Source organism: Monodelphis domestica, chromosome 2, assembly GCF_027887165.1.
Source record: "Monodelphis domestica isolate mMonDom1 chromosome 2, mMonDom1.pri, whole genome shotgun sequence".
Classification (NCBI taxonomy): domain Eukaryota; kingdom Metazoa; phylum Chordata; class Mammalia; order Didelphimorphia; family Didelphidae; genus Monodelphis; species Monodelphis domestica.
Window position 1 is genome coordinate 270,090,539 of NC_077228.1, and position 16,108 is coordinate 270,106,646.

The 16,108-nt window shown below is 43.4% G+C and overlaps 1 protein-coding gene across 1 annotated transcript in view; it reads left to right on the forward strand.

Annotated features, from left to right (window-relative positions):
• Positions 1-16,108, forward strand: part of ITPR3 (inositol 1,4,5-trisphosphate receptor type 3) — a 146,958-nt gene that overhangs the window by 84,158 nt on the left and 46,692 nt on the right. Inside the window, exons 19-25 of the mRNA XM_056818048.1 lie at positions 2,339-2,590; positions 2,783-2,927; positions 7,210-7,354; positions 9,290-9,486; positions 12,260-12,389; positions 14,532-14,589; positions 15,700-15,865. Of these exons, the coding sequence (XP_056674026.1) occupies positions 2,339-2,590; positions 2,783-2,927; positions 7,210-7,354; positions 9,290-9,486; positions 12,260-12,389; positions 14,532-14,589; positions 15,700-15,865 (1,093 nt within the window). The remainder of the gene's footprint in view (positions 1-2,338; positions 2,591-2,782; positions 2,928-7,209; positions 7,355-9,289; positions 9,487-12,259; positions 12,390-14,531; positions 14,590-15,699; positions 15,866-16,108) is intronic.

Below are 16,108 nucleotides of genomic sequence, written 5' to 3' on the forward strand. Positions count from 1 at the left end.
ATAATAAATCCCATTAATTATTAATCAATTATCTATGAATATTAATGATGTTGTTTATAATTATAATTATATTGTGGTTTAAGATTTTCCAAGTACTTTAAATACATTTCTTATATGGTTCTCACAACTACCAGGGTAGGGAAATGTTGTTATCATTAATAATGAATACCATTATTAATCAAATCAGTCATATGATATTATTAACAGTAAGGATAATAAAATAGTGAGGTTTAAGGTTGGTGAATTTCTTTACATGTATTTCTTATTTGATTCTCACGACAACCACGGTAGGGAAAATGCCATTCTTTTTATTATTATTATCATTACTATCCCATTTTATAGATGAGGAAACTGAAGCAGATAAAGGTAAAACAAGTTGCCCAGGGTCCTAGAGCTAGTAAGGGTCTGAGACAGAATTGCAGCTCAGGTCTTCCCGACTCCAAGTCCAGCACGCCCCCCACACCACCAGCCGGCTGGCCAGACCAGCGACTGGCAGCTCCTGACCCAACGCCAAAGGCAGCCTCCAAGGCTGTTGTGCGCCAGGCATGGCCAGCTCCCAGCAGGACTGGGAGATGATGAGGTTTGGATGCGGTCCTCTTCTGCAGCCTCTGTCTCTGCTTCCTCCTTCCTCCTCCCCATTGCCACTGTTCTGTGTCCTGCCCCTTCCCTGGGCTGATAGCCAGGGACTGCTTCCCCCCACCTGGCTCACCTTCCCTCAGCTTGGGAGAGTGAATAAATGAAGAGTTGGCACGCCAGCCCTGCAAGCTGCCCATTCCTGGGCTAATCTAAATCCCTCCCACTGCACTTTCAACAGTGTGCTTTGTCTGGTCCTGGGCAGACGCAGCCTTAGCTTCCTTCTTCCTCCCCCTCCTCCTTTTACCCTGCCCCTGTCACCTTGTCACCCCTCTTTAAACTCGATTTGAGCGTCTGAAAAGCCTCCCTGTGCAGGAGGGGCATGGCTTATTCTGCTTAATCCCATGAAATAGGAGCAATGGGCTGAAGCTTTATAGAATACGGTTTTGGCCTGAAAAGGGGAACCCTCTCCCCGTAACCAAACAATGCTCCCTGCTCCCCCTCCCAATTTAAGAGCTTTCCAAAAGTAGGACATTTTCCTTGAGAGTTAGTGGGTTCCCCTTACCTGGAAGTCTCTGAACAGAGGCTGGATAACCATCTCCAGAGATATTGCAAAGCCTCGTCTTCTTATTTCAAGCCATCCTCTACCAGCTGCCAGTGACCTTTCTTTTAAAAGCACAGATTTGACCGGGTCACTCACCTGGTCAATAAACTCTGGTGGCTCCCTATTGCCTTTAGGATCAGATATAAGCGGCTGTGTTTGGTGTGTAAAGCCCATCATAATCCAGTCCTGATCTGCCGTTCTGTCCTTTTACTCTTTCACACTCCTTTCTGTCTAGATCGATGGGCTTTTTTGTTTTTCCTCATAGATATGACACTTTATCTTCCAACTGTGCCTTTGCACTGTCTGTCTCCCATGCCTAGAATATACTTTTTTTTCCCCACTTCCATCTCCCAGAATCCTTTGCTTCTTTCGCTTCTCAGCTTCTACATGGAGTTTTTCCTTTTTCCCCTAATGCCTTCTCCCCTAAAATATCTTGTGTTTACTTTGTCTGTGCTCATATGGACATGTTGCTTTCCTGGATAAAATGCCCTTGAGGGCAAGGACTGTTTCTATCACCAGCACAATGTCTGACATACAGTAGTAGGTGCTTAATAAGTGTTTGTTACTTTGCAGCTGGGTTGCAGAGCCAGTCCTGGAGACGGGAGGTCCTGGATTCAAATTTTCCCTCAGACACTTCCTTGCAGTATGACCCTGGACAAGCTACTTAACCCCCATTGGCTAGTCCTTACTGCTCTTCTTCTGCCTTGGAGCCAATATTTAGTATCTGTTCTAAGACCGAAGGCAAGGATTTTTTAAAATGTGTTTGTTACTGACTAATAGAGAAGATCCCTGCTTAAGTACAAACCAGAGGACTTCCAAGGGCCATTCCAGCTCTGAGGTTTTTCCCCCCATTGACTTTTATTAGAAGGTTTAACAGAGCCCATGACATTTAGATTCATCCTTCATTTGTTTACTGGAAAGAAAAAAAATCAATGCACATGCTGAAATTAAAAGCAACATTTTGTATTAGGTATGGTAAAGGATCTGGGTTCAAATATGGCCTCAGATACTTATACTTAATTACTCTACCTCAGTTTCCCCAACTATAAAATGAGGTTGAAGTTAATGAACTCTAAGGCTCGTCCATTGGCTTTGAGGTTGTGTGGTTCTTCACTTTCCTTTCATCCCCTGCCATCCTTCCCCCTTCATCCCCTACCACAGATACCAGCTAAAGCTGTTTGCCCGCATGTGTCTGGACCGTCAGTATCTGGCCATCCATGAGATCTCCCAACAGCTGGGGGTGGATCTGATCTTCCTGTGCATGGCCGATGAGATGCTGCCCTTTGATCTGCGGGCTTCTTTTTGTCATCTCATGCTGCATGTGCATGTGGACCGAGACCCTCAGGAACTCGTCACCCCAGTCAAGTTCGCCCGCCTCTGGACAGAGATCCCCACGGCCATCACCATCAAGGAGTGAGATCTGGGTCCATGGGAGCCAAAGGGGCATAGGGAAGGGGGGTTGAGACAAGGAGCCAGGGCCAGAGGTTGAAGAATGGATGCCCTTCCAAGTGGGGGTGGGGAAAAAACAAAGGAGTAAGAAGGGACTTGATTCCCTTCCTTCTATTCTTCCCAGCTGACTCTACTTTCCCACCTTGTTTTTTCTAGCTATGACTCCAACCTCAATGATTCCCGGGATGATAAGAAGAATAAATTTGCCAACACCATGGAGTTCGTAGAGGACTATCTCAACAATGTAGTCAGTGAGGCTGTGCCCTTTGCCAATGAAGAGAAGAACAAGCTCACCTTTGAGGTAGGACCTTTGTGACTGGGCAGCTGGGTGGCACAGTCGATGGAGTGCCAGGACTGGAGTCAGGAAGACCGAGTTCAAATTTGGCCTCAGACACTTACTAACTGCATGATCCTGGGCAAGTCACTTAACCTCTGCTTGCCTCAGTCTCCTCATTTAGAAAATGGGGATAAAAATAGCCCTTCCCTCCCAAGGTTGTTGAGAGAATTAAATGAGATAATTGTAAAAGTGATTAGCAGAGTGCCTTACTCATAGTAGACACTATGTGAATAAATGTTAACTATTATTATTATTATTATTAAAGGAAATGGGGCTCAGAGCCACATGAAGGGAAGATGCAAAGAGTGGGATGATAAGTCAGTCAACAAATGTTTCTGAAGTTCTTGCTAGATGCTATGGGGTATTGATTTCTAGACCATCAGCTGGGTGACCTCTTGTCAGGGACATTAAGGCAAGGACTCCTTTCCGTGATGGGGATGACCAGATGACCAATGAGATCCCTTCTTACAAGGAACTCAAGATGCTAAGATTCTCTGATTCTAGAATCAGCCCCCATGGCAGGCCAGTCAGAGCCTCATGATGTCCTATCATGGCACTGGACTTAAAGAGTAAAGAGACCTGGATTTGAAGCTTGCCACTTAATGTGTGATCTTGGATAAGTCACTTTCTCTCTTTGTGCCTCATTTATTAAATGGAGGTAAGAAGAACAATTTGACATAATCAATCTAAATACATTTATTTAGACCTTACTGTGTACCAGACATTCTGCTTAAGTGATACAAAAGAAATACCAAATAGTGCTTGCTCTCAAGGAGCTTTTATTTTAATAGAAGACAACATGTAAATTAATAGGTACACACACAGTGGATGGAAAATAATTTTAGAAGGAAAACACAAGTGTTTTGGGGAAACCAGGAAAGGCTTTCTATAGAAGGTGGCATTTGAGCAAAATCTCGAAGAAAGTCAGGGATTTTAGGAGAGAGAGCATTCCAGGCACAGGGGATAGCAAGTGTAAGGAGATGGAGATGGGTGATGGAATCTAGTGGATAGCCAGCCTCAGAGTATGGGAGACCTGGATTCTAATCCCACTTCTGACACATACTCATGATGTGATGGTCATCTCAGTGCCCTGAGTGACTTTCTAAAACTCCTCTAAAGTTACAGAATGATTGCTGATTTGCACTGGTATAGTTCAGGCATGTCTGACCCTTCATGACCCCAGTTGGGGTGTTCTTGGCAAAAATACTGGAGTGGTTTGCTATTTCCTTCTCCAGCTTATTTTAAAGATGAAGAAATGGAGGCAAACAGGGTGAAGTGATTTGTCTAGGGTCATACAGCTAGTAAGTATCTGAGGCTGGATTTGAACTCAGGTGTTCTTGACTCCAGATCCCAGCACTCTATTCACTGTACTACCTGACTGCTATCTTCATTTAGAAATGTCAATTAAATCTTAAATCTGTACAAGAAACAAACAGCAGTCAAAAACAGTCCCCCACCCCCACCCCCATTTGAACACTACTTATCTAAAAGGACTAGTGTGAGAAAATCTCTGTGTAAATCTGAAAGTGTTATGGAAATGTGAGTTGTTAGTTCTGGCTTTTCTGGAAATAACTCAACGTGTGAGTCATTTCCCTCTCTGAACACCAGTTTCCTTATCGGCAAAATAAGGGGGTTGGACCATGATCTCTGAAGTCTCTCCTGCTGAGATCCTGTGTTTCATTTTGTGATTCTATGAACACCCTTTGTTTAAATCACTTACGGGGTAGCAAAGGGGGGTCCTGGTGCTAGGCTGGGGGAGCACTGAAAACCTGGAGGGCTTCTCTCAGACACCTGGAGGGAAGAGCTCCCTCCTAACTTCCAGTACTGCAACTAATTTAGAGATTCCCTTAGCCTCCTTCTATTTCATCCTTCACTGAACGTGTTCACTTGGGTCTGACTCTCTGTGACACCATTTGGGGTTTTCTTGGCAAAGATGCTAAAGATATTGGTTTTCCATTTCCTTCTGCACCTCATTTTATAGATGAGGAAACTGAGGCAAACAGGGTGAAGTGACTTGTCCAGGGTCATGCAGCTAGGAAGAGTCTGAGGATAGATTTGAATTTATGAAGATGAATCTTCCTGATTCCAAGCTCAGTGCTGTGAACACTGTGCCACCTAGCTGCCTGTCCCACATGACTTTTTTTTAATAATTCAGCCATGTCTCTCCTCCCATACCCTCCTCATCACCTTCCCCTGCTCTATTGGCTCCTGGTCTAAGAAACATTTCTCAATACCTGCCTCTGTTCCAAAATTATTATGTGAGTTTCTTAAAAACATTTTTAACATATTATTTCCCCCCAATTAAACACAATAACAATTTTTAAAAACCCTTCCCTTCCATCTTAGAATCAATACTGTGTATTGGTTCTAAAGCAAAACAGCAAGGGGGGTTAAGTGACCTGCCCAGAGTTACACAGCTAGGAAGTGTCTGAGGCCACATTTGAACCCAGGACCTCCCATTCCTAGACCTGGCTCTCAATCCACGGAGCCACCTCGCTGTCCCTCCCAATAACGGTTTCTAACTGAGCATCTTTTTACAAACAAGAAGATATAAGAGACAGAATCCAGGCAGTGCTTTGTATGACTGTTGCCTGATTTCTTTCCAACCTTGCTCCAAACTGCCCCTTGGTTAATAATAACAACAGTAATAATCTCTAGCATTTACATAGTGCTTTAAAGTTTGCAAAGCTATTTACAAATATTGTCTCATTTCATCCTCACAACAAAATTATTATCCACAGTTTATAGATAGTTCAACTGAGTCTGAGGTGGCTAGGTGGTGCAGTGAATGGACTGCCAGGTCTGGAATTCGGAAAGCTTGTCTTCCTGAGCTGAAATTCTGTCTCAGACACTTTCTAGCTGTGTTACCCTAGGCAAATCACTTAATCCTGCTAGCCTCAATTTCTAGCTGAAGAAGGAAATGGCAAACCACTCTAGTATCTTTGCCAAAAGAACCCCAAATGGGGTTATGATTCTACTGAAAAAATGACTGAATAACAAGAAAACGAGGCTAAGAGAGGTTAATCAACTTGCCTTGTGCCACAACTCTTAAGTTCCTGAGGCTAGATTTGAACTCAGGTCTTTCTGACCCTGGGCTTGGTGCTCTACCCACTGGAAGTTGGACTTCCTAGAGCTCTATACCATTGGTGGTTTCCACCATGAGCTAACTCCATGGAGAATCTCCCAGCTCAGGCTTCTCTCCCTCAGGATGGGGTATGGAAGGGTCCAAATGTACTCTCTGAAGTCAGCATCATAAATTAGGGATAGGCCCTCCTCAAAGCTCTAGTTTCTCTTATTAATTCAGTATGAATCTTGTACTGAGAAATTTATCTAAGTTTTTCCTACAATAATAATAGCTAATATTCATACAATAATTTCAGATTTACAAGCTACTTTACAAATTTAATTCTCACAATATTTTTATGAAATCAGTACTTTTATTATTGTTTTATGGATGAGGAAACTGAGGCTGAGAGGTTAAATGACTAGGGCAGAGCCATGCAGGAAATCTGCATCTCCTGACTCCTAGTCCAATGCTCTAGCCCTGTCCCTCCTAGCTGTCTCTTGAAACTTTTTGCTCTTTATGCCTCTTGGGGTAATGAGTGATTCAATGGAAAAAACATATAAACAAAACAACAAAAATCCCAATAAAACCCTTGCTTCTAATTCTAGATAGGCTTCTAGCTTGCTCTGTGACCTTGGGCAAATCTCTTAACTTTTCTGAATGTAATTATTTTCTAAAATCCTTATTTTTTGTTTTAGAATATATACTAAGTATTGGTTTTAAGGCAGAAGGACTAGGCAATTAGGGTTAAGTGACTTGTCCACAGTCACAGCTAAGAAGTGTTTGAGATTAAATTTGAACCTCTCGTCTCTAGGCCTATCTCTCTATCCATTGAGCCATCTAGCTACCCCAGAGCTTATGTTATAAGAAAACAATTTTAAACCCTTAAAACCCCAAGGAACTATGGAGTTATTCTTAGTCCCACGATGGTCTCTAATTCCATTCCCTCTTGGCCTGTATATCACCAGGTGGGGATCACCTTCTGCCTTTATTGTTGTTATTGAGTTGTTTCAGTCATGTCTGACTCTTTGTGATGCCATTTGGGATTTTCTTGTCAAAGATACTGGAGTGGCTGGCCATTTCCTTCTCTAGCTCATTTGACAGATGAAGAAACTGAGGCAAACTAAGTTAAATGACTTCTGCTCTTTCCTTTTTTTCTTTCACCCCAATGATCTGCTGCAGGTGGTCAGCTTAGCCCACAACCTCATCTACTTCGGCTTCTACAGCTTCAGCGAGCTACTCCGTCTCACTCGGACACTGCTGGGCATCATCGACTGTGTGCAGGGGCCCCCAGTCTTGTTGCAGGCCTACAATGAAGATCCTGGGGGTGAGCTGGGACCCTGGGTGGGATGAGACCTGCCTGGCCAGGCAGCCAAAGGCAGTCAGGTGGGGTATCTCAAAAACCTTGTCTGGCAGAGCTCAGGTCTTAAAGGAACAGAGATTGGTTAGCCTAATTAAGAGTAGAACTAGGGGCAACTAATTGAGAGCCATGTCTAGAGATGGGAGGTCATGGATTCAAATATAGCCTCAGACACTTTCTAGCTTTTTGGATGAGTCACTCACCCCCAATTTCCTAGTCTTTACTGCTCTTCTGCCTTGGAACTAATATTTAGTATTAATCTAAGACAGAAAATAAGGGTTAAAAAAAGGATTAGGGAGCCAATGATAGCTGTCTTCAAGTCTTTGAAGGGCAGTCGCCTGGAAAAAGGATCTGTCTGACAGGCAATGAGCAATCAATGGGAGGTCCAAGAGGCCTCTTATGTTCTTCTCTATGTAAGCAAAACCTTTCTAAGTTTCAGAGTTATTCTGTAGAGGTAGTGAGTTCTCTGTCATCAGAGGTTTTTCATCCAAGGCTTGAATGGTCGATTGGCAAGGATATTATAGAGTAGATTTTTTTGAGCCCTTACCATCTATCTTAATATCAATTCATACAGCTATTAAGTATCTGAGGCCTGACTTAAGCCCAGGACCTCTCATCCGTAGACTTAGCTTTCAATCCACTGAGCCACCTTGCTGCCCCCATAATACCAGTTGTCTGATAGAAATGGCAAGGACTAGGCAATAAATGACTTGCTCAGGATCCCACAGCTAGGAAGTGTCTGAGACTAGATTGGAGTCTAGAGCAGGTGTTTGTGCCTTTGTGCCATAGACCTCACTGGCAGTCCAGTGAAAGTCTATGGGCCCTTTCTCAGAATGATGTCTTGAAAGGCATGAGATTAGAGGCGTGGGTTGAGAAAGGAAACCAGGTATGTTGATACACCATCATCCAACACAAGCTCATGGACCCCAGCTTACGAACTCCTGTTGTAGAGGGAATTTCTGTTCTGTTGACCCCTGAAATTATTTCCAGCTCAGAGATCCTGAGATTTTAGGAATGCAGGTTCCCCCAAGTCCCTTGGTTAGAAATGGGATCCTAGGATGACTCACAAAGGAGGTTAGCTCAAGGGCTTTGAGATTCTCCCTAGGGCCTGCATTCCAGGGCTTAGATTCAAACAGATCTTTCTCATTCTGTGCCAAACTGCAGTCCACTCTGCCACCAGATAAATACACTTTCCCTTATTCTGTCTTCTTAAAGAAGCAATCTGCCCCTTGCTTACTTCCCTCCTCTTTCTAGAATGGGTATCCCTTAGAGACCAAAAAGACTGTGCTATCACTTAGCCTGGCACATAGTAGGCACTTAATAAAAATTGATTGATTGATTATCAGCCACCTGTTTGTTCAGTTGTTTCATTTGCATCTTCATGATGCCATTTGGGGTTTTCTTGGCAAAGATTCTGGGATTTTGGCCTGGTTCTTTTTATTTCTTTCATTTCACCACAACCCTGGACTGTACTGTGGCAAAGTGTAACAGAAATTTATCCGATCTACAGTAAAATAACTGAGACAGCTCTGAGCCAATAACTCTTTATGAAAGGGTTCAACAACAACAAATGGGATTCTAGACCTTTCTCATGGTCTGAGACCCCTACTTTCTCCAGGGTACAGCTTATATACCTTTTAGAGCCTTGCCATTGCCTTCTCCAGCTCATTTTTACATATGGGGAACTGAGGTCAAAAGATGGCTAAGTGACTTGTCCAGGGTCACATAGCTAGGAAGTGTGGGAGGCTGGATTTTTTTATACTTATGAAGAGGTAACTGAAATATATGGTGTGTGTATGTGTGTGTGTGTTGGGGTGACAGAGCATCCTCTCCCTAATTGATCTTATCCCTCCAGTTCAAATGTCACTGAACATATCTGGCATTTGCTCCAATTTCCTCCAGGGAAAAATGTTCGCCGATCCATCCAGGGGGTGGGGCAGATGATGTCCACCATGGTACTGAGCCGTAAGCAGTCCATCTTCAATGCTCCCAGCCTCCCCACTGCCGGGTCCCAGGAGTCGATGGATCGGGGAAAGTTCGTGGAGAATGAAGACATTGTTGTGATGGAGACCAAACTCAAAATCCTGGAAATCCTGCAGGTAGTGGGACTGTCAGGAGGGGGAAAGGAAGAGAATAAGCATTAATATACTACTAGGTACTATCCCTACCACTGGCACTTCTAGGCACTGGACTAAGCAATTATTTATAAATATTTTATATTTATTATTTTACAAATATTATTTTGTGCTTTGTTAGAAGCATTTAATTAAGTATCTTTTAATCACTTATAAGGATTTCTTTATAAGAGTTTAAAAAACCCTTTATTTTCCATCTTAGAATCTATATTATGTATGGGATCCAAGTCAGAAGAGTGGTAAAGGCTAGGCAATGGGGGTTAAGTGACTTGCCCAAGGTCACACAGCTAGAAAGCATCAGATTTTAACCCAGGACCTACTCTCTCTCTCTCTGGTCCTGCCTCTCAATCCACTAAGCCACCTAGCCGCCCCGGGATTCTATTCTTGAAATCCATTTTATCAACCCTGTTTGGGACCCCCCATTCATAAGGTACATTCAGAACATATATTCAGAACAAATGTTCTGCATGCCTGGTCCTCTTTATGACCTCTATTGAATCATTGCTTTTGCCTGTAAAATCTGGGGGATCTGGAAATTGGACATCTCAGACTGCATCAGCAAGTGTGTCTGCAGACCTCTGGCTTGTTCATTCTGTGCCCACAAAATAAGAGTCAGATCTTTGGCTTGGGATTTTGGTCTAGTTCTTTTTATTTTTTTTTTCATTTCATCACAACCCTGTGCTGTTATTATTTCTATTTTACAGTTGAGGAAACTGAGACAAAGTGTAACATTAGAAATTTATCCAATCCATAGTAAAACAACTGAGACAGCTCTGAGCCAATAACTCTTTATGAAAGGGTTCAACAACAACAAATGGGATCCTAGACCTTCCTCATGGTCTGAGACCCCTACTTTCTCCAGGATACAGCTTTTATACCCTTTAGAGCCCAAGCCAATCTTTATGTGCCTGGTTAGTCCAGGCAGTGCTAGCATAAAGTATGTTGTTTTATCAGTGGATTCCAAAATCTCAGTGTGTCTCAAAGTCATGTTCCCACAAAACAATATGGCGGGCACATGGCAGCCAATCCTTTTCCCCTCATCCATATGCATCACTCTAGCAATAGACCTTGGACTGATATGACCAAGTGAGGTTCCTAGGTCTTGGGTTCATCCCATTGTCCAGGTCTTCCTTGAATGGGTCATGAGAAGGAAGTGATGCAGAGTAGAGGAGGTCTTAACATATCTCAGGGCTTTCCACTGAAACTTATGACATTCCTATCATGTAATACCTAAACATTTAGGTCTAGGATGAAAACTTCTGCCTAGAATCTTGCAAGTCATGCCAACAAGTTAAAGTTTAAAATGAGAGAAAAGAATCTACTCCCTTGTGGAATACCATTAACCTGAATAATATTGATTGAACATTAGTATAGGGATAAAATCATTGATTTATGAAGGACAAGGGAGGCAGTTAGGTAACTCAGTGGATTGAGAGCCAGCCCTAAAGATGGGAGGTCCTGGGTTCAGATCTGGCCTCAAATACTTCCTAACAGTGTGACCCTGGGCAAGTCACTTAACCTCTGTTTCCTAGCCAGTATACTGCCCTTCTTCCTTGGAATCAATAGAGTATTGATTCTAAGAAGGTGAGGGTTTAAAAAAAAAGAAAGAAAAGGCATCTACTCAAATGGGGTATGAGTCAAATTATTTCTCATAAAACAGATGTTAAATGACTTTCTCAGGATCATACAGCTAGTAAAGCTAGATTTGAACTTAGAGTTTCCTAACTCTAGGCCCAGTGCACTATCCATTGTAGATACCATTGTCTTTGCTTCAGGCTGTCAAGCATCACCAAGGTTGGATTCTGCCTGACTATGCCCCTGTAGTTTAGTTAGTGGTGCAAGTACAGTACTGGGATTGGAAGTAATAATTATAGCCCTGTATTTCAGAGCTCAAAATGCTTGCCTTCTCGTAATTCTATGAGGTGTATTATTATTGTTCAGTCATTTTCAGTTGTATCTGATGCTTAATGATCCCATTTGGGGTTTTCTTGGCAAAGAAGCTAGAGTGGTTTGCTGTTATCTTCTCCAGCTCATTTTATGGATGAGGAAACTTGGGCAAAGAGGATGAAGTGATTTGCCCAGGGACACATAGCTAGCAAGTGTCTGAAAGTAGATTTGAACTTAGGAAGAGCTGTCTTCCTAAATCCAGGCCTGGCACTATCTACTGCACCTCTTAGCTGCCCTCGGTGAAGTCGTAACAATCCCCTTTCTACACTGGAAGAAACTGAAATTTGGAGAAATTAGTGAATAGCTTCTCCAAGATCATCCAGCAGAGTTGAGGCTTGAACTCATGTCTTCTGACTTCCAGTTTGTTCCTCTTTCTGCTACATCTCACTTCCTCTAGAGGGGTGGAATCCCGATGGAAGAGCAGGTGAGACAGAGAATTAGGATGAGGCAGTCTGTGGTGCTTGACATCCATCAGAGTGGTGATGTACCCATGCAGTCCCCAGCATACAGTGGGTACAGAAAGAAATTAAACAGAAGCCAGTGAGTAAGACTCCATTTGGTTTGATATGTTGTGAATTCCCAGAATATCAGGCATATTCATAGTCTTAGTTAAGTGTAAAAAATTACTCAAGACACAAATAGAAGTTGGTTATTTAAAAAAACAATCAGAGTTTGGGGCTTTCCACATTTCTCTGCTATTTTCATTTGCTTTACTGAAAAGAATTTGCCCTCTGTTTTGGGGGAGGGGGTGATCCGAGCAGAGTCCTCACTTTCCTTCTTTTCCTGACAGTTTATCCTCAATGTTCGACTGGATTATCGCATCTCCTACCTGCTCTCAGTCTTCAAGAAGGAGTTTGTAGAAGTTTTCCCCATGCAAGACAGTGGGGCTGATGGAACAGCCCCAGCTTTTGACTCCACAAGTAAGGGTTCCTGAGCAGGTTTTCATTCCTTTCTGCTGGGAAGGGAAGACTAGGGATGCCCGTCTTCTTGTCTTGACTAGAATGTGAGATAGGCTCATAGACTGTTGATTGGCTGGTGCAAGGCCACATGGTGAAATCATGGCAGACCCAGGATAAGCTCCCAGCGATCCTCTTCTCAGCCTTCTCTTTTTTCTGCTTCTCTCTTCTGCCTTGAGCAAGTCCACTCCTGCTTTCCCCTATAGGGTTTGCCCTCTGTCCTGATAAGCTTTCCTTTACTGTCTTTTTATTTTGGTAAATTTTATTTTTCTCACTTAACAAGATTTTAGTTTATTTCCACTGGGGAAAAAAGAGGAAAACATACAAGTCTTTGTAATGGATACATAGTTAAGGAAGATAAATTCACACATTGGACATATCTAAAAAACATTTTATTCTGCATATTTCCATTATCTTTGGGTACTCCCACTTCCATTATCTAATATGGCTTTTTAAAAATTCTAAACCCTGGAGGCAGTTGGGTGGCTCAGTGGATTGAGAACCAGGCCTAAAGATGGGAGGTCTTGGGTTCAAATCTGACCACAGATACTTCCTAGCTGTGTGACCCTGGGCAAGTCACTTAAAGTCCTCATTGCCTAGCCCTTACCCACTCTTCTGCCTTAGAACCAATACACAGTATTGATCCTAAAATGGAAGGTAAGGATGTAAAAAATTTTTTTTACCTTTACTTTCTGCCTTTTTAACAACTTTAAGACAGAAGGTAAGGAAGGGCTAGGCAAATGGAATTAAATGACTTGTCCTGGGTCACACAGTTAGGAAGTGTCAGACGACCACATTTGATCCTATGTCCCCCTGACAACAGGCTTGGAACTCTGTCTACTATGCTACCCAGTGGACTCCCAGGTATTATTCTTAATAACCCTTTTTAACAAGGGGAAAGTGGAGGCTCAACAATATGAAGTCACTTCCTTTTCAAGTCACAGAACCCAAAAAAGTGTTGTAGCTGAAAGGAAACTTTTAGTAACACCATTTCATCCATCTACCTCTACTTACAGAGAAGGAAACAGTCACCCAGAGAGGAAATGACTAGGCTGAAGTCATTGTAAGAGCAGTGATTTGACATTAGGTCTCTTGACTTCTCTCCCAATATTCTTTCCACTATTCTACTTTGCCATGATGTGAAATTGGTTTATTCTGGTTGTTGCATTTGGAGATTTCCTTTAAAGGATATTGGGCGTCTGCTGATGGGTCTGTCTGCCTCAAGTGTCTCCCTTCTCCAATCCATCCTCCATTCAGCCATCAAAATGACCTTTCTAAAGGGCATGTCTGACCGTGTCTCTTCCCTACCCATTAAACTCGCCATTAAAATCCAGTAGCTCCGTATCAATTCCAGGATTAAATAGAAAATGCTCTGACATTCAAAGCCCTTCATGACCCAACCCCTCCAGCCTTTCCAATCTTCCTATTCCCCAAAACACTCTTGGATTCTAGTGACACTGACTTCCTGGCTGTTCATGAGCAGGACACTCCACTCAGCTTCAGGCATTTTCTCTAGCTGGAATGTTCTCACTCCTCATCTTTGCCTGCTGACTTTTTAGGCTTCCTTCCCAACTAAAATCCATCTTTCTTTTTCAGGGAGCCTTTCTCGGGCTCTCTTAGTTAATTATTGCCTTCCCTCTGTTAATGATATCCTTTTTGCCCTTTATAGAGCTTGTTTGTATATATTTGTCAGCATATTGTCTCCCCAGTTAGATTGTGAGCATGTAGAGGGCAGGGGCTATTTTTTGTCTCTTTTTGTATCTCCAGCAATTAGCACAGTGCCTGGCACATTGTAGGCTCATAATAAATGTTTATTGGTTGAGCCTGGATACTCCTAATGAGCAATGGGCAATGGTAGAGGGTAGAAATATATAGGGATAGAATCCTGCAGATGGGCAAAGGGGATCAGCTAGGAAGAAGCAGCTCTGAGTCCCCATCCCCAACCTTGATCCTTTAGCCTCTGACTGTCAGAGAATTGGGAGGGAAGAAGACAATTTGGATCATCTAACTGGAAAACTTGTGTGGAAATTAATAATTACATGTAATTGGTATTAAAAAATAAAATGAAAAATATTCTCCCCCACACCCGTGTTTCATCCCTTGCAGCTGCAAATATGAACCTGGATCGGATTGGGGAGCAAGCAGAGGCTATGTTTGGAATGGGGTGAGTGATCTCAGGTCTCTGCATAGGAGGCCTTGTATAGCCAGGGGGGTGGGGGTGGGGTGGGAAGAGGGGCTCATTCCCAGGGCAGGTGGCAGACCAGAATTCCATAACCAGAAGGCACTAAAGGGTATAAAAATTCTTATGCCTACTTCTTTCCCCACTTCTTGTACCAGATTCTCAGACACGGCTCCCCCTTCAATCCCTACCCTGATGTTTTCTTTCCTCCACCAAGTTCAGCAAGGGTGTAGAAGTCACCTTGCTTGCCTCAGTTTCCATTTGGTGCCATCCTTGATTCATTCAGTACGGGATGAGGGGGTGGTCTTTGGTTAAATGGGCAGAACTAACTTCCCATTAGATACATGTTGGAGTGAAATGAGGAGCACTTCCTCTTTTACGGTTTTACTGAGGCAAATTTACCCTCATCCAGACATTTTGCTAGTTCATGAATAGCAACTTCTTAGAAAGCAGCAAGGACATCCCTTCTCTCTTTCTCTTGTTAAAAATTCTTACCTTTTTTCTTAGAATTAATACTGTGTATTGGTTCTTAGGCAAAAGAGCAGTAAGGGATAGGCACCAGGGGTTAAATGATTTGCACAAGTTCACACAGCTAGGAAGTATCTGAGGCATATTTGAATCAGGACATTCTGTCTCTAGGTCTAGTTCTCAATCCACCAAACTACCTAGCTGCCTCCTCTCTTTTTAATCATTCCCTTTCCTCTCCTTCCTTCCTTCCGTTTACTCCCTTTCTCCTTCCTTCCTTCCTTCCTTCCTTCCTTCCTTCCTTCCTTCCTTCCTTCCTTCCTTCCTTCCTTCTTCCTTCCTTCCTTCCCTTCCTTCCTTCCTCCTCCCTCCCTCCCTCCCTCCCTCCCTCCCTCCTCCCTCCCTCCCTCCCTCCCTCCCTCCCTCTCATCTCTCTCTCTCTCTTCTCTCTCTCTCTCTGTCTCTCTCTCTCTCTCTCTCTGTCTCTCTCTCTCTCTCTCTCTCTCTCTCTCTCTCTCTCTCTCTCTCTCTCTTCTCTCTCTCTCTCTCTCTCTCTCTCTCTCTCTCCCTCTCTCTCTCCCTCTCTCCCTCCCTCCCTCCCTCTGTCCCTCCCTTTCTGTGACTGAACAGGAAGACCAGCAGCATGCTGGAAGTGGATGATGAAGGTGGGCGCATGTTCCTCAGAGTCCTGATTCATCTCACCATGCACGACTATGCCCCTCTGGTCTCGGGCTCCCTGCAGCTACTTTTCAAACACTTCAGCCAGCGTCAGGAGGTCATACACACCTTCAAACAGGTATGGTCCTTTCATGCTCTGCCTACCAATCCCAACCCCCTCCCGTAGTCCAAACTCCAGGCTGTGAATCCTTCTGGAAGAGGCCATCCACTGCACGAGGGCCAGTTTTATTTGAATTAAAATACTATCTGGCAGGGAAGTGGTGCCTCTCACACTTCCTCCCATTGACTTTCCCCAGCAGCCTCGTATGGGTAGGAAGGTCAGGGATTATTTTTAAGTGCTTTCTTATGTGCTAAGCCCTGG